Here is a 25,122-nt window from a genome sequence, read left to right on the forward strand (position 1 = left end):
AGTCCTCGAATTACAACCACAATTGAGCCCAAAATTTCTGTTGCTAAGTGAGACAGTTGTTAAGTGAGTTTTGCTCCATTTTACAACTTTGCTTGCCACAGTTAAGTGAATCACTGCTGTTGTTGAATTAGTAACCCAGTTGTTAAGTGAATCTAGTTTCCCCATTGACTTGGCTTGCCAGAAGGTCACAAAGGCTGATCACATGACCCTGGGACTACTGCAAACAAATATGAACCTATAAATATGCCAAGCACTTGAATTTTATCACGTGACTGTGGGGATGCCATAAGTGTGAAAAATGGTTGTAAGTCTCTTTTTTTCAGTGCTGTTGTAACTTCGATTGGTCACTAAATGAATGTAACTCGAGAACTGCCTGTATTGTAGTATGTTGGGAATAATTAATTTATTATGATTCTTACATGAACATAAAATGCCTTCTGCATCTTCAGATCTTCTTTTGAATGCAGCCTAATTGTTACTTTTATCTGGCACAACTATTTTTTAATGAGATGACACTTTAACCTCTTTCTGAGAAAGATCATCAAAACACTGCTAACAGAGGATTGGCTTCTGAGTAATTGCTGAGCCTTTTTGTTGACTATAGAATTGAAAGCTGAGATTGAGAAACTGAAATTGGCTCAGAAGAATGTTCAGAATGTTGATCCTGAAAAGCAGAGACTTTACGTGCAGGAAATTACATCTTTAAGAATGAAGCTACACCATCAAGAGTGGGAGATGGCTGAGATGCAAAGGTAATAATGATCTTACAGGATAATTAATTATAAGGTTGTAATAATGAATCACTGACATTTTAAGTTTGTAAAGAAAATGATTTCTTCCCCGGTTTTTCCCACTGTAAACTGCAATATATATGACCCAATAAAAGAAATGTTAATGAAAAATATTAGTAGGTATGTACACATTGATGTAGTGTGTAGTGATGTAGATTAGTAAGTATGTACACAACGGGATGCAATGGCTCAGTGGCTAAGACACTGAGCTTGTCGAACAAAAAGTCAGCAGTTCAGTGGTTCGAATCCCTAGTGCCGCATAATGGGGTGAGCTCCTGTTACTTGCCCCAGCTTCTGCCAACCTAGCAGTTCAAAAGCACATAAAAAATGCAAGTAGAAAAATAGGGACCACCTTTGGTGGGAAGGTAGCAGCATTCCGTGTGCCTTTGGCGTTGAGTCATGCCGGCCACATGACCACGGAAACATCTTTGGACAGCGCTGGCTCTTTGGCTTTGAAATGGAGATGAGCACCGCCCCCTAAAGTCAGGAACGACTAGCACATATGTGCGAGGAGAACCTTTACCTTTACCTTTACACATTGATAGATACTAGATATGAAGTTTAACGATTTAAATACATCAGATTTGATTCAGACTGCTCATTGCAATTTGATATGCAAGTGAATAGGATTTTAGAGACTTATGATTTAATTTATGAAGCAAGTTAATCTTGCTTCAGCCCATGACTAACAAAACTTAACCATTATACTTTATTATAGTAACAATTTGTAATATATTTATATCATAGATAGATAGACAGACAGACAGACAGACAGACAGACAGACAGACAGACAGATAGATAGATAGATAGATTTATCTCTATGGGTATTAAAATCAAATTTTATTTGATCTACTTGGAAATTTTAATGTTTGTCTCATTATGCTCGTTGGCTATTGCATAATAAATCTGTGAAAATGTTGCATATACACTGTAGTTCAATTTTTTTCACATTATAATTAAATTTAAAATATATACTGTGATTTCTGATTATATTTTAAAGTCCTATATTTTTCCTGGATGGTTGAAAAAAATTCTGTCATGAGATTATGCTGCTTTCATTTTTTAAAGCTATATTTCCATAATGAACATAGGCACAAAGGCTGTTCAGTTGGATTTACATGTTCATGTTTAACTTCTTACCATGGCACTTGTATTATGTTTTAAATTTATTAGTTAGTAGTACCAGGTGATATTTTTATTTTGTGTTTAAGGGCCTGGAAAGAAAAATTTGAACAAGTAGAAAAAAAGAAATTTGAGGAAACAAGGGAATTACAGGTACTATTCTTTGTTACAGTTAGTTGCTGTTAATAATCCTGGTTAAATTTATTTATCTATAGAAGCTTTTGCTGGACAAGTGGACTCCAGTTACTTTGTCTCACACAATTCTGAGCCATTATTTATACTAAAGTGGGAGTAGAATTTCAATATGTCTAGAAGGTAGAAAATTGCAGAAGACAAGCCTTGTTTTTAAAAGTTACAAATAATATAACAACTCAACTTTTACTAACATACCATTTTCAAATCCCAAATACGAATTGCTCACTTTCTTAATTCTTCGTTTTAGAAAGCCGGCATTACATTCAAGGTGGATAACAGTTTGCCTAATTTGGTTAATCTTAACGAAGATCCTCAATTGTCTGAGATGTTATTGTACATGATTAAGGAAGGAGAAACTACAGTTGGGAAATGCAAGCCAAATTCATGTCATGATATTCAGCTGTCTGGCATCTTAATTGCTGATGATCACTGGTATGTTCCACTGATTTTGATCAAATTCAAAAGAATTGCTATTCAGATGCAATCAATATTTACATCTTGATATGGTTTTTTTTTTTTTATTTGTAGTATTATCAGACATAAGGGTGGAGTTGTGAGTATTCTTTCTGTTGGAGAAGCAAAGACATATGTTAATGGGGAATGCATTTCAGGAGCTACACTTCTACATCATGTAAGTTGATAGACACAGTTGTAAATCTATTTATTTACATGTGGGTTTTCGAGTTTTAAGTTCATATACTTGTTTAGAATAGACTATCCCTCTACACAGGTAGACCTCGAATTATACCACAATTGATCCCAAAATTTCCATTGCTAAGTGACAGTTGTTAAGTGAATTTTGCCTGATTTTACGACCTCTCTTGAATCACTGCAGTTGTTAAGTTAGTAATAAGCCTGTTAAGTGAATCTGGCTTCCCCATTGACTTTGTTTGTCAGAAGGTCGCAAAAGATGATCACATGACCCTGGGACACTGCAACCATCAAAACTGTGGTCAATTGCCAAGCATCTGAATTTTAATACTATCAATACTATCTGGATTTCCTAGGGTGATCGGATAATCCTTGGTGGTGATCATTATTTCCGATTTAATCATCCAGCTGAAGTTCAGAAGATAAAAAGTTTGTCTTGTGGGACTTCATTTCCTGAGGAGGGTCCAAAAGACTTTGAATTTGCAAAAAATGAATTGCTGGCTGCTCAACGAGCTCAGTGAGTAATAGCAGATGTTATGCTTTAAATAGTTCCTGTATTTTCCCTTGCATATGTTGTTCACTTAGCAATAGAGGTTGTAATTAATGTTACTTTTTTTTTAAAAAAAGTTTTTTATTAAATATACAATTAAAAATATTGGACATAGTGCAACTTTTCTGGTTCTAACATTTCCATCAAATTTTACCTTACAACAAATACATATTCAATATATATAGATTTATACAGTCTATCAATATTCAGACACATAAATCTCTTCGGCTGTGAAAAACTACTTTCTATACCAATACAATTCCTATCTTTCACATAATACTAATATAATAATTTTCTAACTCTCGACTAATCAATATTTTTTTATCCCAACATTCCTCCTCCTCTCCAACCACTGATACATTTTATTCCAGATTTCATGATACTCCGTTTCACCCTTGTCTTTGAGTTCTAAAGTCAGCCTGTCCATTTCTGCGCAAGTCAGTATCTTATTTATTATCTCTTCTTCAGGGGGAGTTTCTTTACTTTTCCAATTTTGCGTGAAGACCAGTCTCACTGCCGCTAGTATATGCAATAATAAATATATTGTTCCTTTATTGTGATACCCAATAAAAAGAGTTCTGGCTTTGGATCTATCTTTTGATTTAACATCTCTTCCAGCCATTGTTTTATCTGATGCCAAAAATCCCTAGCTTTCGGGCAGATCCACCACATATGGTAAAAGGTTCCTGGGAAAGGAGGAAAAAAGAGTGGATGAAATGGACAAAAGATTAATACAAGCAAGCAATCACTATTACTGTTGTTAACCGGGACTACCTGTAATTTAGTTTTTTCATTTGGGTTACGTATGTTGTCTTTTTCCAAACAGCAGTGAAATTTAATTTTGCATTAATTATTTGCCAACTGAACTAATTTAGTATTAGTTAAATTTTTATTCTTTCGTATGTAGTATTTCTTAGATATAAATTGTAGCATTAATTTCAAAATACTTCTAGGCTTGAATCAGAAATAGAAGAAGCACGTCTTAAAGCTAAGGAAGAAATGATGCAAGGGATCCAACTTGCCAAAGAAATGGCTCAAGAAGAACTTAGTGCTCAGCAACAAAATTATGAGACCAAAATAAAATCATTAGAAGCACGACTGGTAGGTCATTACTGATGCTTTTATAAAGCAGTGTCTTAATCTGACATGCAATAACAAGTGACAAACTTTGAAATGCAAGTAAGCTTATGTTTGTGTGCATTCGCAAATCTACACTCGCCATACAAGTAAGACAATAAAAATAGAAACTGTAATAGAACTAGGTGATGAGTTTGCAAGCAAACTGCAGTACATTCCCCCCCCCCCAGCCTCTTTCTTGAAGCTTTGTATCCAGTTGATATGTAGGTTTAGCAGTCAATTTCATTTCTCATTTAGCCAGTCTTTCATCTCTGCAGGGTCTGATCTTTCATCCTATAGAGCAGGGGTCCCCAATCCCCGGTCCTTGGACCAGCAGTGGGCTTGCGGCATGCCAGAAACCAGGTCATGCAAACAAGCAAAGCCCCATCTGCGGGATACAGGCAGCATGTGAAACCACGCCCCCTCTGGTCCATGGAAAAACCTCTGTCCACAGAACTGGTCCATGGTGCCCAAAAGGTTGGGGGGGCACTGCTATAGAGGGGCATCTTCTTATTTCCAGCCCAACAGGGCCGTGAAGAGATGGACTTTACTAATGTGCAAAATGTACAAGAAACACAAATTCTCCTTCAAAGAAAACCCATGCTTGAAACAGCAGATCACTGAAACCCTTTGCTGAAGATAAAACAATCTGGTTTGCATTTACAGACTGGGAATACATTATCCCATACCTAATAACACTGTAGATAATGAGGACCACTTGCACCCACTGCTCTGAATGGATGAAGTCATAAATCATGATACTTTCAGGAGAGAGATGGAACCTCTTCTTTGTTCAAAACTTCCTGTCAATTGTTATCTGTAACACCGATGGATTTTAGCCCTGAAGTTAAAAAGTTTACATTGATGTTAATATAGACCCGTCTCCACCCAAACGTCTTTAACTTCATAACAGCTTTTCCCACAGCCAAATAATAAAAGCTGTAAAGTGCTAATTCTCCATCCCATATTTTCTCATTTTTCTTCAATTGTTGTTCCACTGTGTCCAAATGCAATGGCTTCTATAGGGCAGTGAGATTTTTTGTTGCTGTGATAACAATTCAGAGGGATTTGTACCTTTATATTCGGCCTTACTTCTTTGCTAATGATGATAGCACTGTTACACAGTAATAAAGGAAGGGATATAGAAAAAAGGAGGGAAGATATGTATGCTTGAAGTCTTTTTGTCCATTCCATACACATATGGAAAATGATAAAATATTGTTCATTTTGGGCAGTGGCTTTTATGAAATAAAATCTTTATGTTGGTGCCTATGATTCAGTCTCCTTTATTTTTTAGGAAGAGGAATCCCATAGGAAACAATTGCAGGAAATGAACAATCAGATGGCTGCAAATAAAATTGAGGAACTGGAGAAAGCAAAACGAGGCCTTGAGCTAGAAGTAAACTTCAACAAGAAGCGATGGGAAATAGAGACATTGGCTGCCAGAGAGGTAAACGGACTAACTTCATTTGTTAGTACTTCTCTCCAGTATCTTCAAGAACATGTGAGTCTCATATGTCCTTGAGTAGATCTCTTCCATGAAATCCATGAAACCTATCCTGTTAGTAATTAACAACATCGCTAATGTATTATCCAGTTGCATTAAGTTGAGTCTATACGTCTGCAGTGTTAGATATTTAGAGTCTTATTAGCAGGAATCAAAATTAATGAATTGTTAGTTATATTTATAAAGCTGTCCAACTAATTGACTCAAAACTCTTTAACATCAATAAAAGAATCCCCAATGAGATGGGACAATTTGATAAAATGAATGTGATCTAAAAAAGAACAAGATCCAATAATACAAGACAATAAAAGAAAACCTTGGGAAAAACCCATGTCTTCAAGTTTCCCTTAAAGGACAGCAGGATCAGGGGAATATGAATGGGGGAAGATATCATTCCTGAGGGTAGGCACCATGATAGAAAGCACATTTCCTGGCACTCCTTAATGATATTCAAGGATGGAACCATTGAACAATTATTTCTTTCTCAACTAAAAGACTCACATCTGTCTTTCAATGGAACTTACGTTTAGAATAGGAATAATAACCATAATAAATTTTAAAAAGCAGTAAAATTCTTTAGTGTTAGAAATTTGGGAAGCTGGTTAAAGGGCTTATCAACACTGATATTCCTCAGTTTCTTGCTGGTTGCCAACCTCTTTTCAGGGAGAAATGATGGAAACTGGGAACTACGAATAAAAATTATACAGCTCTTTGGATTCAGAAGGGAAGTGATGTTTGGGAGTGTACCGGAGTATCTAGCACTTTTTCTCAATTCTTTAAAGAGCTGAGTCTTTTCCAGGGATAATTTGGTTCCCATAGCATTGTGAGATATAAGACCCAAATATTTTAATCCTCACAATTCATAAACAAGTCTGGTTCACAAAATCAAAGGTTTATTGGAGATAAAATGAAGATAAATAAAAAGCGGTTGCAAGCGCGGCCTCTTAGACCCTTCCCAAATGGATTGAGTTCAAAGAGCGCAAAAAGCAGTTTTCAAGCTACACAATTATACTCCTACACAATGCACACCACGCCTAAAAAGCCCTCCCAGCTCCCCTTTATTCTCCTAAGTCATTCTTCAAGTTGTTTTATACTTTAAAGGGTCATTTTGACATTTCCTGTCTAACAACAACTATCTTATCATGTTTACTTTTAACTTCACCTTGGGCGAATGTTCCTTTTTACTGATAATGGTTTTGACCAAGGCGTAGGTTCCTGTCTCCAAGGGAGCTTTTGGCAAATCATAACACATTGTCTCTACTAATTACAATTTGTGGTCAGTTTCCAACAGTAAGAACATCATAGCTTTTTAATACATTTAATATTTTTATAAAAGAGTAACTTATTATTCATTTCCTTCAGCATCTGTGGTGCAATCCCAGGAAAATTCAGATTTGGTGTACGGAGATGGAGACAGGTGGTACACATGCATGACTATCCTCTATGAAATACCTTTTTGCCTTCACATCTGAAATGGTGTACCACCAGAGATCTGTTTGTTTATCTGAATAACTTAATTATTTATTTTATTTGATTTTTATACCGCCCTTCTCCAACAGGACTCAGGGCGGTGAACAGCCACGATAAAACATAACTTATAAAATTTAAAAACAGTTTAAAATACATTAAATAATTTCGGCCCTCAATTTAAAACAACCCAGTTAAAACCAATTTCAAATTAAAACCGAAAGGATGAGATCAAGCCACCCCGGCCAGATGAAATAGATGTGTTTTCAGGGCCCGACAAAAAGTCCGGAGGTCTGGTATCGTGCGTATCTCTGAGGGTTCAACTTGTATGGCTTGTATCAACTTGTATCAACTTGTATGGCTGCCTATCTCATATGCTGTTCCTAGGGAGCTCACAATAATTAAAAACAACAACAACCATACTCTTCCCATCAAGGTTCTACTACCATCTTTATTGCTAAATTAAGTCCACCCTATTTCAATGCTTTTGAAGAAGAATCAAGTCTGCACAGCCTTCTGAAAGGCTTAAAGGATAAGGTGCCATCAATCTCAGATGAGATGCTATTCCAAAGGGCCAAGGTGGCCATGAAGAAGTTGTGCCTCCGAGGTCTCATTGTGTAACAATATTAGGGAAAAGGCCTTGAGTTCACCGACCCTATACTGGGACAGGCAGACACCCTCAGCGAGAGGCAGTCCTGTGCATAACCTGGTCCTGTGTCTTCAGGGGGTTAGTATAGTCAAAATCAAGATCGCAGCCACGACAGTGCAATTGAGGCTTCATCCACTATTTTGACTTTTTTGATCATATCCTGCAGACACTCCGGTGTACACACCATCCTTTTATTTATTTATTTTACAAATAGCTCAAGGTGGCAAACAAATCCAAAATACCTTCCTTCACCTATTTTCCCCACAACAACATTCCTGTGAGGTGAGGTGAGCTGAGAGAGTGACTGGCCCAAGGTTACTCAGCTGGTTTTAATGGGTAAGGCATTATTTGAACTCATGGTCTATTGCTTTCTAGCCTGGTGTCTTAGTGACTAGGCAAAACTGACCCTTTGTTAGACTGCATTCTCCAGTTTTGAAAGCTTTTACCAAGAAAACTTCCCATCCTGATTTTGTTTTAGGTTTTAGAAGATCACACAGTTCGTCACGTTAAGATTCTTGAAGCTCTGGAGGCTGAGAAGCAGAAAATTGCTCAAGAAGTGGAAATTCTTCAGCAGAGTCAGGGAAATAGGAATAAAGGTACGGCTATAATATTATAAAATTACCTGTCTGGTAGTTGCCCATAAATAAATATTAATGCATTTTAAATAAATAGCAAAACTGTTTTCTGGCAGAGTTCTGGGAAGGACCCCTTCTTCTGTTTATAATGGGGAAGACAGAATATAATTTTCTGTTGCAACATCTAGGAACTGTGCACTGACTTCAGACTACAAGTAGTCCTTGACTTATAATCATTTGCTTAGTGAACATTCAAAGTTACAACACCACTGGAAAAAGTGACTTATAACCGGTCCTCACACTTATAACTGTTGCAGCATCCACACAATCATATGACCAAAATTTGGATGCTTGGCAACTGTCATGTATTTATGATGGTTGCAGTAACCAGGGTTACGTGATCACCATTCACGACCTTCCCAGTTAGTTTCTGACAAACAAAATGGGGGAAATTGATTTGCTTAATGGGCGCTGATTCGTTTAACATCCACAGCAATTACAAAATTGTCTGTATGTCACTTAAAAACTGCTTTGCTTAACTAGTGAAATTCTGGTCTCAGTTGTGATTGTAAATGTGATATCCAGAATCTGCCCAAATTGTATGTGCTACAGCAGGACAAATTTAAAAGAAGAAATGATAGAATTATCCCTGTGTATAGAAGGAAAATTGAGTGCTTATAAATATAGAAACATATCTGGATCTTTACATTTATTTATATCCAGAGAGATATAAAACCTGGAAAAAATTAAAAAAGTTAACAAATTATACATATATAATAGTACTCTTATAAATAAGAAATTTCCGCTTTAATTTCCAGAGTTGCTAAACCTTTTCAAAAAACATTTTGCAGAGCCAAACTGGGATTCTTTGAAACTGTCTATGATGCTCAGAGAGGCCAACACAATCAGCAGTAAACTTGACAAGCACACTGTTTTTTGTAGGTATGTTCTTGACTAAAATATTGGCAGTTGTTCCTTGCATACCTTTTTGATTACTGTAATCTGATGATTGCCTTTAAACAATCAAATTAAAGCCATATTTCAGAGTAGCATTTGTAGTCCAAATAGTTTCTAAAAATGACTCTAAAAAGTCTTTGGCTGTGTTTAAAATGCTTCATTCTGAAATTAAGCACCTAGATCATTTGTTATCTTCTCAATCTATAAAATACAATTCCCTCCCGCCCCCACCAACTGTCAATTATAAAAGGGGTGGTATATCAGATGGTGATTGTCACTTTATTTTCTGGGAATAAGTTTGTTATGTTCTTTTATCAGACATGATGTAATGGCTCAAGAAAATGGCCTTCAAGTGCAGGTCCGTAACATCAGGCTGGGTGTTGCAACATACTGGAGCCTTGAGAAATTTGAAGACAAATTGGCTGCAATGAAAGACGCTTATGAGGTTTGTTTAAGCAAAAGCCTGAAATGCTTCCTATTGCTTTTATGAAGGAGAGGCTGAGGCACTTTCAGAATCTGCCTATATGAGTATCATCTCATTGTTTGCCTCTGTAGAAGAAAAATAAGAGCTTGCTTGGACACCCAGAAGAAATATTTTAATATACCGTAGATAGCCATTAGTTATCTCTGAAATGAGTCTGAAAGTACAAGTAGTCCTTGATTTATAACTGTAATAGTCGTAAGACAGCCCATGGGCTGAATGCATCATGTGCTGACCACGCCCACACATGGTTTAGTTAAGGGGGAAAAAGTCCCAATATGTCATGTGACGCCGCTGTGAGTTTGACATCCTTGTCATATAATCATCCTGATTTTACAACATTTTTTGTGGCAGGTGGTTTTGCTGGAAACTCTTAGTTTTTGGCAAAAGTGTAAAATGTAATCATGTGTCCACAGGTGACATTGTAAATGTCCTTAAATGTGGGCTGGTCGCCAGGCAACTCAAATACAGGCATGTGACCCATGGGGGAGGGCAGCCATCAAAACTTTAGAACTAGGTTGTAAATATTTCTGGGAAAGTCTGCTGTAACTCCAAACAAGGATTACCTGTAGTTTAGGAATGTGTGGAAAGAAAAATTTACTTTGGTGAAACAGCATTTCAGAAAGAACATAAGAAGGAAAGAAAGCAGGGTACTGGACAATGATAGAAGTGAGCAAGGAAGATTAGGAAGATGAAGAGCAAGTAGCACTGAACAAAGAATTTAGAAAATAAGATTCAGTGAGTGATGGATACTCATGTCCTGGGAATCCAGACAGAAAATTTTAATTTGATGATAAAAGAGTTCCTATCCTGAAATATAATGTGAAACAACACACTTTTCTCCTTTGTTGTTTGGTAATGGTTGGGTTAAACATTTTATAAACCCTACATAAGGATTTTGTTTTGGATTACAATTGTTTAAAGATTACAATTATATATTTTCCAGCAGTGACATTTTTCAGAGAATTCCCCAGTATAGATCAGTGATAAGCTACTTAAAACCTTTTTATAAATGTTGCATTTATGCTGAAAGTTTATTAAAATGAATATATTGCTGCATAAAATAGATATTCTATTGGCTGCAGTGATGTTCAGTTGACTTTTAAAACATTTTATATGTGACATAGAAGTAGTAGTGAGGGATTGGGGAATGACTTTTTGTTACTTTTTCAAAGAAAAAAAAAGCACTTGAATCTCATCCAGAAACTTATATTTTTCTATGGAGAAACAAATCAGACATACCCACGTGCCTTTTCATAATATCAGTGTACAATTCTCTTCTTTTTAATTTTACTAGTTATTAGATTTGTTTGGGTCAACTGACTTCAAGAAGGTTCATTAAGTTTCAAAGAAAGAAATGTGTCTATATTCCTATAAATCACCTGAAGTTCTGATCAAACTCATTTAAAGGGAGAAAAGTGCACATTTTATGAGTGCCAGTATGGGCTTGCACCAAGATACATTAACTGAAGTACTTATTTTCAGTAATAGATGATAACTTTGAAAAATAAGTCACTTATAAGGTTCCTGATATACCCATATTTTTCGGACTATAAGACGCACTTAGATTTACAGGAGGAAAACAAGAAAAAAAAATAGTTTTTGGCTTCCGTGTGTTGCGTTTTTGCCCTCCCCGGCCCCCAGAAGCACTCTGCAGGCCAAAAACGGATGTGTTTAAAACATGCCTGTTTTTGGCCTGTAGAGAGCTTCTGGGGGCCGGGAAGGGCAAAAACGCAATGCACAGAAAGAGAAAGAAAAATTAACAGAGTTGGAAGGGACCTTGCAGGTCATCTAGTCCAACCCCCTGCCCAAGCAGGAGACCCTACATCTGCCTCTACCTAGGATTGAACTCACAACCTCCTGATTGTGAGGCAAGAGATCCACCTCTAGGCCACAGCAGCTGGAGGGTTCAGGATCCCAAAAACGAGGTCATTTTTGACAAAAACGGGATGTGCGGAGCACTGCAGAGTGCTTCTGGGGCCTGGGGAGGGCGAAAACACGACATGTGGAGGGTTTGGGAAACCAAAAACAGGCCTGTATTCGGTCTATAAGACGCACCGAAATTTTCACCCACTTTTTTTTTGGGGGGGGGGAATTGCATTTTATACTCCAAAAAATACAGTATATACAGCAGCCCTAGATTTAGAGATACTTGAGACTTTTCTCAAGTATCTTATTCCATGGGTTTTAATCTTTGTGGAAAGAGTAATGAATTTTGAGTATGAGTTTTAAAAGTAGTAGGTTTATCTGCATTTTAATATGTGATCATATTCTAGTACAAGTTGAATTTGCCTTTAGTCTTAAACTCTGAAAATGACCTTGAGGAAAAAAAAATCCTTTATTTTCCAGATGAACAGTACTGAGAGAACTGATGAGATTTTTTATGATCCTACTGATGAGTGGGAACCTGATTTTTCAAATGCATCCAGCCGTTCCAATTCTACAAGGAGGTAACTAGAACAGTGTCAAATTATGTCTCAAGATCACAAAATTGCATTTCCCAAAGTAAGAGGAAATAGATGTAAACGTTGTTGAGATGATTAATTTTTTTTATGAGGAAGCCTGTGATGTTCCTGAAGGGGTTCTGTAGTCATTGATCATTACACTTGGTAAAGGATGTTTCTAGTTATTATAGAAAGGATAAGCCCATACAATGCAAGGCTGGAGATTCGCAGAAACCTTTTGAGACTTTACACTGTAGCCTTAGCTTGGAGAAACAGCTTATTACTTCTGCTGCCACTACCTATTTTATTTATTATTAGAATGTGGGTGAGAAAACACACACAATGCTGTCTTTCTGGCAATTGAATATCAAAATGTTAAAAATGGAAGAAATTTCAAGGATGCTACCTCCCAACCAAGTTATAAGTAGAAGTAGAAGCAGATGACTAGAGGTTTCAACCCTTGGAAGGGAAATCTCATTGGCAGTAAACAAAATCAAATGTTATTCTGTAAATAAATAAAATAAAAAGTCAATTTTTAAACTTTAAATATAAAAATGCAGACAGTCCATCTTTTAAGAATAGTCATGGATCTCTTCAGATTATGAGAACTATAAAAGCTTGACTTAAAATTCATCAAAGAATATCTTCCCTTGCCAGATGTTGCGGATCTATTCCAGTAGAATATTCTGCCAGAATCTAGAGAAAAGTAAGGGAAGTTTCAAATGTATTAATATAGATCAGAAAAAAAAATCTTTTTTAAAAAAATGTTAATACCCAGCCTGAAGAACACAAAGGCTGGGAATCCATTCAAAAACCAATCTCATACAGAGAAATTGAATTTAAAACAGCAGACTGCACATTGCACCCATAAACGCAGAACAAAAGCATTTAAATCAACTTCTTGGGAAATAACCTCACCTAAAGATCTGTTCCTCAGATGCAGTTTTCCTGGACTTAGTTACTTAGTTCTCTTTAGATTCCTAAAAATTCCAGGAGTTTTTGGGAAGACAGTAAATCTCCCTCTTCCATCCTCAGTTCCCAGTTTTTTCCTTTGTCCTCTTCTCTGTTTCTGCTTTTGTTTAAAAGGAATTCCATTTTCCTATTCCCAGCATGGAAGGATGCCTTAAAGACACTACTTCTGTATGAGACCTAAAGCCATCCTCCTTGGGAATGAAAATAGACTGGCCTGAAGCTGATACTCTGGGAATGCAGACTGGCAAAGAATACTGGCATTCTTAGAAATGTTACTGAAACTAAATATGATCTCTTTTACTTGATTCTTGTGCAATTTTAGAAGTAGAAGTTTGAGAAAAAGCAAGAGAATCTCTGGGTGTTTGTCTGGGATAAAGGTGAAACTGCACAATTCATGTGTAACAGGTATGTATATTGTAATGCTCTGCCCTTCAAAAGTTCTCTTTAATATTTGTTTTTATTTTATTGGCCTTCTATTAAAGTCCTTGAAGTTTTATAAAAGTCCTTAAAGTTTTATAAAAGTTTTACATTTTCTTTGATATATTTTTCCCTCTTTCAAGTGATTTTTTAAAACAATTAGTTATTTTGCAGAGGGAAGTCTTGACTAAAATTAAGGAAAGTCATACTGGTTATCATGATGCTCATGTCTTCTTTTATCCTAGGTGCAACTGATACATTGGCCAATCTGATCTCAGATCCTCATGAATCATTTGTACCAGGCATTTGTAAGGAACTGCTAAGTTCAGCTTTGGATGTGCTGGGACAGGTTCACGAAGAAGAAAGCATGGCACAAATTATTTTAAAAACTTTGATTACAATATATACTCAAGTCACTGCTATGATAAAAGTTTATGAACAAGCTGAGGAAAATCCAGAAAACTGTAAGCTCTATTTATTAAATACAAATCAGATTGGTTTAATTGAAACATAACAAGCTATTAAGTTTCTCCCAATTCTCAATTTGCATTCTAATTGAGGATTTTATCTCTGTGTTTAGTTTTCACTGTTGATCAAGCTGCCCAGTTCTGCAGCATAGCAATTACATCTGCTTTCCAACAATTAGTTGTTCTGACTAACCAGTGGCTGAAGGATTTCCGAAAAAACAATGAATTTGTAAAAGTTTTCGATGAACTAAGGGAAGATGTAAAACATTTGGGAGGATATCTGCAATTGCTCTTTCAGGTAAGGGATCTTGCAAGTGGCCCTTATAAATATCAGTACAGTAAGTACTGTTTAAATCAATTTATACCTTGTGGTACAATGGACTAAGTGCTGTTAAAGTAGCACTTAGTTGCCAGCTGCCTGCAATTACTGCAAGTTCAAATCTCACCAGGCTCAAGGTTGACTCAGCCTTCCATCCTTTCGAGGTAGGTAAAATGAGGACCCGGATTGTGGGGGCAATAAGCTGACTTTGTATAAACAAGAACACCGCTTAGGCGCGGCCGAAAGCCCTACTAAGCAGGTATATACAAAAGTATGAAGGCTATTGCTTAATGCATTGTAAGCCGCCCTGAGTCTCCGGAGAAGGGCGGCATATAAATTGAACTAATAAATAAATAAATAAATATACACATCACCAGTTTAAATTTAGTCTATGCTATTTTAACCATGTGAATTGGAATGAATGAGGAAAATTCAAACAGCAAACACTTCCTCATGCTATAAATTTATCTTCCAGGGTGGCTGTGCAGACCTGTCATCAGTAGTAGCAGAGGCAGAGAAGAAAATAAAGCAAATATTGAAACATCTTGCTAAATACATAGGACATTTGGCAGCAGTGACGGGCTCAGAGCTAAGTTTTACAGATGGAAACAGAGGTGATGAAAGAAATGCAAAGGTAAAGTAAGGGTGTGTGTATTTATGTGTACACTATGTATGTGTGTGCATGTGTATACAGGTAGTTTTTGAGTTACGATCAGTCACTTAGCAACATTGAAGTTGCAACGGACCTCCCCAGGGCTACTTATGATCCGGATTCTGATATGCACCTCCCCCCATCACATTTTGGGCGCTCAGCAGTTAGCCTGCATTTATGGTCATTTGCAGCCTCCCACAATCAAATGGCTATTGATTACAACATTATTTTTTTTTTGCTGGAGATCAACTTTGGTTTTCCAGTAAAAACTGCTCATTGCGAAAAATGGATTTGTTAAGAAACTGCCGGGTTTGCTTAATGAACACAAAAATAAGTTTGTAAAATCGGACATAGTGATCCACCTAGCACTATCTGGGTGGTTTATGCCAGCATTTTGCCCCTAACAATCTGGGTCCTCATTTTACCGACCTTGGAAGGATGGGAGGATGATTCAACCTTGAGCCCCATCAGGATCGAACTTCAGGTTGTGGACAGAATTTGCCTGCAATACTGCAGTCTAGCTACTGCGCTTTATGACTGGTATAACTTACAACCATAATTCCAGGCTCATTTACAGTCGTAAGTTGAGGACTACCTATAAAAAAATGAATGAATGGTGACTTGGTGCCAAGATAGCTGCAGACTTTCCATCTTCTGCCAGAATTGACTTACTAAATGCACATATCTCAGGAAAACTATTGTAGGTCCTTTATTTCTATTAAGTCTGGGGTGGGGCTGGGAATTGAACCCAGAAGGTGGAATTTTTTTTGTCTTGATTTGCCCAATATTGATAGTGTTCCGGAAGCTGGTTGAGACAGAACTTTTCTTAAAGGTTTATTTGGTTTAACAGGATATTATATACAGCTAGATCGTTGTTCATTGTTTTAGAAAGGATGCTGGTTTTGGTTTTTTCCCTAATTACCACTTTTTATTTACCTCAGATGTTTTATTTTCCCCTGTATGTTTCATGATATTGGACTATGTTGCTTACTTTTTTTATTGTGGCATAGAAATGTAATAAATATTTTTTTAAAAAGATGGTTCTGTTAAATAGCCATGGGGTTGTTTCTATAAATAAGCATTGAATTATTAACCACAGTAAGCATTCATAACTATTAGAAAACTATAATTGAGTTTTTACTTTGTATTTTTATTCTGTCTTTCTGTTTGTGTCAGAAACAGTTCATGCCAGATATTTGTGATGGAATAGACTTGGGACTGAGACACCTTTTAGATTATATACAAAAAACATGCAGGACAATGCAGAAGGAATTCTCAAAATGGTACCCACAGAATGAGGTGATGTGGAAATAAAAATATTTTTTTTCAACATCTTGGAAGTATTTTTTTTTTAGTCTTCACGAATTTAATAATATTTTGACAAGCTTCACCTTAATTTTATTGAGAATTTCTAGAATACATTGGCGGCTCTCATATACATATCTGTACCTTCATAAGTAATTCTTGATAGGATTTTTTTTTTTTTTTTTTGCCTTATGCCATCTGTTATGCCATATGAAAATGTACCAGTATAACCATTTATACATGGGAGAGGAAAGCTGTTTTTCAAGGTAAATAGATTTTTGGGAATGAAGGCCAATTTGGTCTGATCTGTTGAAGACCCAATCAATGGAGACCAATATGGATTATCCACATCTTTAACAGCTTAGTTTTAATACCTGCACTATGCTTCTCATGGGGATGCCTTTAAAAGCTGCACTTTAGAAGCTGTACTTGGTCTAAAGTGTAGCAGCTACTTTGGCCAATGAGAAAGACTACTCAGAAAATGCCCTAAAATTACTTTTGCAAATAGTAAAACACTTTGGAAGGGTTATCAGGATCCAGCCTAAAGAAATTTAAGAAATATCATATGCATTTTGATTTGAAAATTACCTTTAAGGTACTGTATGTTATTATTTCCATTAATAAAGTCACTGCTCTTAACTCAACTTTATAAGGCAAGAAATATTGAAAGAATAATCTTCAGACATAATATGGTGTTAAATATTTTTTACTGAAACTTCAAAACATTCAGCAGTTTCAAACAGACCTGACAAAAAGTAAATCTTAATTCTCTTAGTGGAACAAATAATATAAATTATGCTTAATTTAAAAAAAAAAAATTCATGAAGCAAAATTTTAAATGGTACTTAGTTGTAGTTATTGATAAATTTAGGTTTCAGAGAAACTATTTTAATCACTATCCTATTAATTTGTGTTTTTATGAATTACTGAATTTATATTCATACGCACTAAGTTGTGTATGATCCTTTTCTCTGTAGAATTGCAGCTGCAAATGGTTTTGTTTCTTTGCATCCACTCAATATATTTGTGAGTGACGTTTCTGTGCACAATCTTTAGTGTATGTAGCCTCCCCTTATGAAGTGTTTATATATATTGACTTGTCTAACGAAGGGTTGCAGATTGATTTATTTTATTTATGTATAAATCTGCTTCTGTAACCTGCCCCCTCCCCTTTTGCAGTTCCTCTAGGTCAGGGGTGTCAAACTCAAGGCCCAGGAGCTGGATCAGGCTTGCAGGGTGCTTACATCTGGCCCACGGGGCTGCCCTGGAAACAGCGAAGGACCAGCCCATGGTGCTTCTGCCAGCGAAAATGGAGTTCAGGAGGGCCGCATGTGCCTCCCCCGCTGGCTCCATTTTTGCTGGCAGATGGTTGCAGGAGACTATCGCAGCTGAAAATGGAGCTCGGAAGCCCGTTTCTGTTGGTAGAGCGCTTGGGCCACCACAGGCATCTCGATACGAGTGATGTCAAGCTGGCCATGCCCCTTGACTATGCCCACCCCACCCACCCCAAGGTCAGACACAACCCTGATGTTGCCCTCAATGAAATCGAGTTTGATACCCCTGCTCTAGGAGGATTGCAATTCTTGGGGCTGGGTTGTACGCAAAATTATTTGGAAGATCTGCCTTGAACCTTGCACAAGCCCAATACTTCTCTGACATGTGTTAAAGCAGCTGAAAACAGATTAAAGAAGGGCTGCTTTAATTGCTCAAATCCTTAATATTTTCTTTTCAGGTTCAGAATCAAATAAAGTACAAAGCAATTGAATTGGCTAAACACCTTGAAGAGATCATGTCTCAGTGTAAAAAAGTAAGTAAAAACTCTACAGGTCCTTGACTTACAACTGTTCATTTAGTGACCATTCAAAGTAACAATGGCACTCACAAATGTGACTTATGACCATTTTTTACATTTACAATGTTTGCAGCATCCTCATGGTCATGTGATCAAAATTCAGACCTTTAGCAACTGATTCATATTTATGATGGTTGCAGTGTCCCAGGGTCATGTGATCACCTTTTGCAATCTTATGACAAGCAAAGTCAATGGGGAAGCTGTATTCACTTAACCATGTTACTTACTTAACAACTGCAGTGATCCACTTAACAACTGTGACAAGAAAGGTCGTAAAATGAGGGAAAATTCACTTAACAAATGTTTCATTTAGCAACAAAAATTTTAGGCTCAGTCGTAAGTTGAGGACTACCTGTATTACATTTTTCATCACAATTTAAAATGAAATTTTCTTCCCACTATAGTTGGAACATAATTTTTCACAATATTATTGACACGTACATCATGATATATTCATTTTTTTCCCTTTATACCATGGGTATCAAACTTGCTGCGTCATGTTGCCATCAGGTGACATATCACAATGTTTTTTCCCCCTTTGTGGAGCTGGACTGGGCGTGGCTTGCGTGTGATGCATCCACCCTGTGGGCAGCCAGTTTGACACCCCTGCTTTATACTTTTTAAGTATAAATCAAATGACAACATAAGTTTTATTATCTTGATATTTACTGGCTCAGTAAAAAGTACCGTATTTTTCGGAGTATAAGACGCATTCCCCCCCCGCCCCCCAAAGAGGGTGAAAATTTGGGTGCGTCTTATACACCGAATGTAGCCCCGCCCATCCTTTGACCTCTGCTTCCCAGCAATTTACCTCAGCACAGCCTGATTAGAACAAGCAGTTGATTGTCGGTTGGGTCGGCCTCCCGACCCTCAGCTGTTTCAGGCGGCAGGGATTGCCATTGCCTATTGCTGTGCAGGCCTCCTGCAAGCAGGCAAATTGCTGGGAGGCAGATTTTTTTTTTCTTGTGCTAATCAGGCTGTGCTGAAAACAAAACTAAAGCAGGCTGTTTGCTGCAAGGCAAATTGCTGGGAGGCAGAGGCAGAGTTATTGTGAGTCTTTTTTTCTTCTTTGTGTCCTTTTGTTGAAAAATTTCTGTCTAGAATCAACTATTAGCTGGAATTTAAAAAGCATTTCACTAACTTAATTAAAATGTTACCTGAAGGAAAATAAAGAGAGGGGAAAAAAGCTTTACATCTAACAGATTGCGTGCTGAATAATTTACTGATTCTGATTACAATACCAATCTGTGCAAAGAAAAAAACTTAAAACAGTTCCAAACTGGTAAAATTTCATATTATTTCCCATATCCATGCACTAGTGTATATCTTGGTAGGTGCGTCTTATAGTCCGGAGCGTCTTATACTCTGAAAAATATGGTAGTTCTCAAATACTAACTTATTTTTTTCAAAAGTGTTTTTTTAATCTTCTTCATACTGACAGAATGAAGTAGTAAGTCTATTAACAGAAGAAGACTCTGTTGACCAAGAATTAAAGAAGGCACATGATAAAGCTACTGAATTCTTGGAATTTCAACATTGCTTAGATCAAGTTCACCAGATGATTATTCATTTATTAGAAGGTATTTACTTTTATTATGTGGCAAAACTATTTTGAAAATTATGGCCACAAAGTTGCAAGAACTGATACAGGGATTCTTTATTTTGTTGTGATGGTAATTGGGGTTTATAATCACTACAGTCGGTAGCATAGTCAGCCAGATATTTAGATTGGATTTGGCATTTTTATCCATCTATTGCAGAGATGGCTAACCTTTTTGCCGTTGCGTGCCAAAAGCAGGGGGAGCGTGGGGGGGGTCATGCACGCGCATGCCCACACCCATAACTCAATGCCCCCCCTGCGCCCTGCCCCCCCGTGCATGTACATGCGACCCCCCCGTGCTCCCCTTGCTTTTGGCACACGATGGCATGGTGGCCCGGAAGGCCCGTTTTTCCTCTTCCCCAGGCTCCAGAGGTCTTCCCCACCACCCCCAGAGGTCCTCCGGAGGCCGGAAATGGCCCATTTCCCAACTTCCGGTGGGCCCAGAATGCCCGAAAATCAGCTGGCCCATGCTGAGCTAGGGCAATGCTCACGTGCCCACAGATATGGCTCTGCATGCCACCTGTGGCACGCGTGCCATAAGTTCGCCATCACAAATCTATTGTGTCCTCATCTTTTTTCCTTAATGTTGTCTCATAATATTATTTCAACCAATGTTTCCAAATTAGGTATGTTTTCACATTTCAGGATCTCATGTATCAAATAATTTTGGATAGCTATAACTTGTTCCTAATTCTATGACCACCAACATGTATTAATCATTAAGTTTAATTTGCAACAAGTCTATTTCCACAGTTACTATAGTCTATTTCTAGCTGATTTGCTCTTTTATTCTTGAGTTTGTTTGCTGATATATACACAAGCAGCTCCTATTGATTTTCATTCCAGAAATGTAACTGCTTCATAAAAACCTGGTGCCCTTCTTAAAAAGTGAATAGATGCCTATTGAACAGCTTCTACATATTATTATTTACTGGAAGGTGTTTTTTTAAAAAATAACTTTATGGTTGATGTTTAAGGGAGCCTTAAACAGATTTCCAAATATTGGAACAAATTACAGCCCTGACAAATAGTCAATTCAATAGTTATGTACATTTGTACATCATTTCCATAAAATAAGTCAGAAGAATATAAATTATTTTAGTCTCTTTTCAAATAATACATAAGTGACAGAACTCCTTAATTTTCAATTGTTTTAGATTTGATTTACTTTTTTTCCCCCTTGCAGGTGCCTATAGAAACAAAAGTCCATTCAGATTTCTTATTAAAAAGATCTGCACCCTAACTGGGAGTTTTACAGCTCTCTATCCATCACCTACTTTGCCTGTTAGTTCAACAGACTGTCCTCTTCAAGAAATCCCACCAGTGGTGAACCAGGATGAGTTGAACTCTGTAGCACAGTCACTCATTATAAGTTTTGAACTTGAAGAGAAACAGAATTCATTCCACCTTCAGGATGGTGGCATGCCGAATGCTAAATCTCAAGGAAAACAAATTGTAAGAGGTGAACCTACAAACTTTGAGAAGCGAAAAACAGTTCCAAAAAAGGAGTATAAACTTTCGTCTATCCCTGAAAACCTAAGGGAAACTTTACATTGGGTATAAATCACACACTTACCTCGGGATTGAATATGAATCGATTGTGAATAAATTATTGCTTTAGATTAGGGATCGTTCAGAAAGCTATATTTATATACTGTAAAGGTTCTCTATCTTGATATAATAGTGTCACAAATGAATATCTCAGGAGAACTGAAATTCAATTCACAATTGGCTCATATTGCCATTGCTTTACCGGGATGTGGAAAATCAGATACATGTGTGTTTCCATACAATGCATGTAAAATATTGTATGAACCAATGGCTTTGTGTAGATTTGATTTAATTTTCTCACTAAAGAGAGAAAATAGAGGAAAACACCATGGAAAAAAATTCTTGGTCCACAAATGTACAACCTGGTCTTGTTTTCATTGCAGATGAAATTTAGATAGAAAAATTCACTGTTCAAAATTCAGTTCATTCTGCAGGAACACAATAAGTTTATTTTAAACCTCCGAGCTCATATCAAAGAAGACATATCACTTCATTCTGCACTGGTCTTATATTTATGAATGTTTAATGAGGTAAAGTTATTTTATTTACTGCTTATAACTAGGGCAACTATATTCAAGGCGACTAACTTTTTCCCTTTCTCCGGAAAACGAGGGCATTGTTATTTAGATTAATGTTGTGTCATTTGGTATTAATAAGAGGAATATGCAGTCTATTTTGCAGTTAAGTCTTTCCTTGACTGCATATTGAGCCTAGTATACAGCAAATGGATTTGTGAGCAAGTGCAAAATGCACATAAGTTTTATCATTTAGCAGTAATGTATAATTACTAATTAAAAAGCTAGACTGAAGGTTGCCTTAATGATTTATTGAAAATTGCTTTAAAAAGAAAGCTGGAAAGCTTATACATAGCAATATGGGTCCCAGGTGATACATGGGGTAAATATGATGTGACAATATAGTGATTTAAACACCTCTGCACACATTTTTTGTCATCTCAGGGACTAGTATTTTTTTTTTAAGGAGGAAGATAGTTTCTGAATAGTCCTTCCCTCTGCTGTTTTTTTGTAGTGCATATAGTTTGAAAGCAAAAACTGTTCTGTTTTAATATAGCTCTGTTAAAGAATCAAAGGTTCACCATCAGCTGAAGACCTTAAAAGATTCTTGTCCCAACACAAAGAGAAGTAAACATTTTTGCTTTCATGCTGGGGAAAGAAATTCAGATTTGATTGATGTATTCATATTCATAATCATGTCCTACCTATGTTTTCCACAAACATTTGCACTTATACTGTATGTATGTAAAATGCCTGTAATATTAAAGTTAAATTATAAAGATTTTGCATGTAGTCAGAATTTATAGGAATAAAAATGTTTTTTTAATGTAACTATCCGTATATATATTTAAAATGCTGTGCAAAAGTCATATTAAAGTATTATATTGAAATATGTGCCTTGGTTTTTATTCGTACATTTATATTTTAGAATTTTTACTTTGTATGGATTGATTTTATCTGTAATTTTTGTAATAGCAGTTCATATATTTATTATTAGGCAGACTGGTATTATGCTTCTGGATGGGATTTATACTGGTAGTCCTCGACATACAATCACAATTGACACCAAAATTTCTGTTGTGAAGCAAGACAGTTGTTAAGTGTAAAACTCACTTAATAACTGTCTTTCTTCGCAACAGAAACTTTTAACAACCTTTCTTGCCACAGTTGTTAAATGAATCACTGGAGTTGGTGCCTTAACTACTATACCAAACTAGTTCTATGAAAACATTATTGTGTTATGAATTTGGGCTAGTTTAATCGAAATGTCTATCTCATGATTAATCTTGATTCCATCACTTCTAAATGGGTCAACGTTAATTCCATATAGATAGCTATGTGCATTTTATATGGCTAGTAACTCAAAACATTTTGGTTTAAAATTCCTCTATAGGCAATGCTAAAATATTCTTTCCGGTTTCAGTTGTTTTGGAACTCTTAATGCTATAGAAAGAAAGTAACCCACATTTAAGAATTAGGTCATGTTTTTATACCATCAAATACTAAACCTTTGTATAATGCTCCACTTCAACTTTCTTTTTAGAGTAATAATGCCACCCAGAGGTAAAATAAAGAACTACATCTATTTAATTGCAGATGCATTGCTCTGTTTGCAGACATTTGATCAAATTTGATCACAATTGTCTATAATGCGTTGTGAATACCCTGCTTGGAAGATACTAACCAGATCCACAAAAATAGTTCCAAATAATTATTTTAAAATTTAATATAAACTGAAAAGAACTGAGGTCTCTAATTATGCCCTATCAATGGATTTATATCTTTAAAATGTTAAAATTAATTGAGGATAATGTTGATAATTTAAAAATGTATTTTAAGCATAGGTGATTCCTCAAACATGTATTTGAAAGGATGAACATCAGATTTTCTTTGTAAGAGGTGTAGGCCCATATACCATGGTCATCTGATCATCTGGTATCTTTGGAATAGTGTTTTAATCTTTAATCAAGGAAATCTTTAAATGTTAAACATGTTAATGTGATGTTGAGTTATATACCACATATATAATTGTGTGGTATATGGAAGTATACCATAAAGTGCGACTTAACTGTTATGAAAAAGTGATATTTTCTACTAATCAAAGACTAAAGTAGTAAATACTACTGTGGCAAAATGTGATATTTATGATATTGTTATGTATGATATTAGTAAACCAGTGACTGGTTCAGTCTAATATATGAAGCCTTTTGACTTTCTTTCCTTTGGCTTTTATTACTATTTTTAAATCAAATTTACATATGGCCTTGTTTAACTGTATTTTTGGGTGTTTTATCAATTTTGTATGTAATTTGTATTTTGAAAAATAGAAATACATTTTTGTTTAAAAAATGAACCCTCCCATATGTATACTTTCTTTGTGGAAAGCTAGGTGTAAGGTTTTAGCTGAATAACAGTCTATGATTTAAATATTATTTAAATATAATTTATTTGTAGATTACAAATGGTGCCACGGATGTCTTTATTTATTTATTTATTTGTTTGTTTAAATTTCTATACCGCCCTTCTCCAATATAGGACTCAGGGCGGTGAACAGCCAAAGTAAAAACAAGACATACATACAAAACATACAAAATCTAAAAACTGATTAAAATAATTAAATATTTTGGCCGTAATTAAAACAATTCCAATTTAAAATCAGTTTAAAATTTGACTCAAGCCAGCCCAGCTAGTTGAAATAAATGGGTTTTCAGGGCCCGACGAAAAATCCGGAGGTCTGTTATTGTACGTAACTCTGGGGGGAGGTTGTTCCAGAGGGTGGGCGCTACCACAGAGAAGGCTCTCCCCCTGGGGGTCGCCAGCCGACATTGTCTGGCGGACGGCACCCTGAGGAGGCCCACTCTGTGTGAGCGTACTGACCGGTGGGAGGCTATTGGTGGCAGAAGGCGGTCTCGTAAGTACCCCGGCCCTAAGCCATGGAGCGCTTTAAAGGTGGTCACCAACACCTT

The 25,122-nt window shown here is 36.4% G+C and overlaps 1 protein-coding gene across 6 annotated transcripts in view; it reads left to right on the top strand.

Annotated features, from left to right (window-relative positions):
- Positions 1–25,122, top strand: part of KIF14 (kinesin family member 14) — a 94,272-nt gene that overhangs the window by 19,646 nt on the left and 49,504 nt on the right. The window contains exons 12-30 of one of the 6 annotated variants that reach the window (XM_087890035.1): positions 605–752; positions 2,004–2,067; positions 2,357–2,541; positions 2,638–2,740; positions 3,117–3,277; positions 4,264–4,411; positions 5,724–5,876; positions 8,528–8,645; positions 9,443–9,566; positions 9,900–10,026; positions 12,412–12,512; positions 13,801–13,883; positions 14,141–14,359; positions 14,476–14,660; positions 15,157–15,315; positions 16,510–16,632; positions 18,371–18,445; positions 19,932–20,070; positions 21,277–23,046. In XM_087890035.1, the coding sequence (XP_087746161.1) occupies positions 605–752; positions 2,004–2,067; positions 2,357–2,541; positions 2,638–2,740; positions 3,117–3,277; positions 4,264–4,411; positions 5,724–5,876; positions 8,528–8,645; positions 9,443–9,566; positions 9,900–10,026; positions 12,412–12,512; positions 13,801–13,883; positions 14,141–14,359; positions 14,476–14,660; positions 15,157–15,315; positions 16,510–16,632; positions 18,371–18,445; positions 19,932–20,070; positions 21,277–21,653 (2,792 nt within the window). In that variant the 3' untranslated portion in view covers positions 21,654–23,046. Of the gene's footprint in view, positions 1–604; positions 753–2,003; positions 2,068–2,356; positions 2,542–2,637; positions 2,741–3,116; positions 3,278–4,263; positions 4,412–5,723; positions 5,877–8,527; positions 8,646–9,442; positions 9,567–9,899; positions 10,027–12,411; positions 12,513–13,800; positions 13,884–14,140; positions 14,360–14,475; positions 14,661–15,156; positions 15,316–16,509; positions 16,633–18,370; positions 18,446–19,931; positions 20,071–21,276; positions 23,047–25,122 lie in introns of those variants that run through there. The other 5 variants (XM_087890036.1, XM_034437431.2, XM_034437433.2 and 2 more) reach the window with 5 other exon arrangements.

The sequence above is a fragment of the Pantherophis guttatus genome, chromosome 3 (assembly GCF_059756535.1).
Source record: "Pantherophis guttatus breed Tessera chromosome 3, ASM5975653v1, whole genome shotgun sequence".
In the NCBI taxonomy this organism is placed as follows: Eukaryota; Metazoa; Chordata; class Lepidosauria; order Squamata; family Colubridae; genus Pantherophis; species Pantherophis guttatus.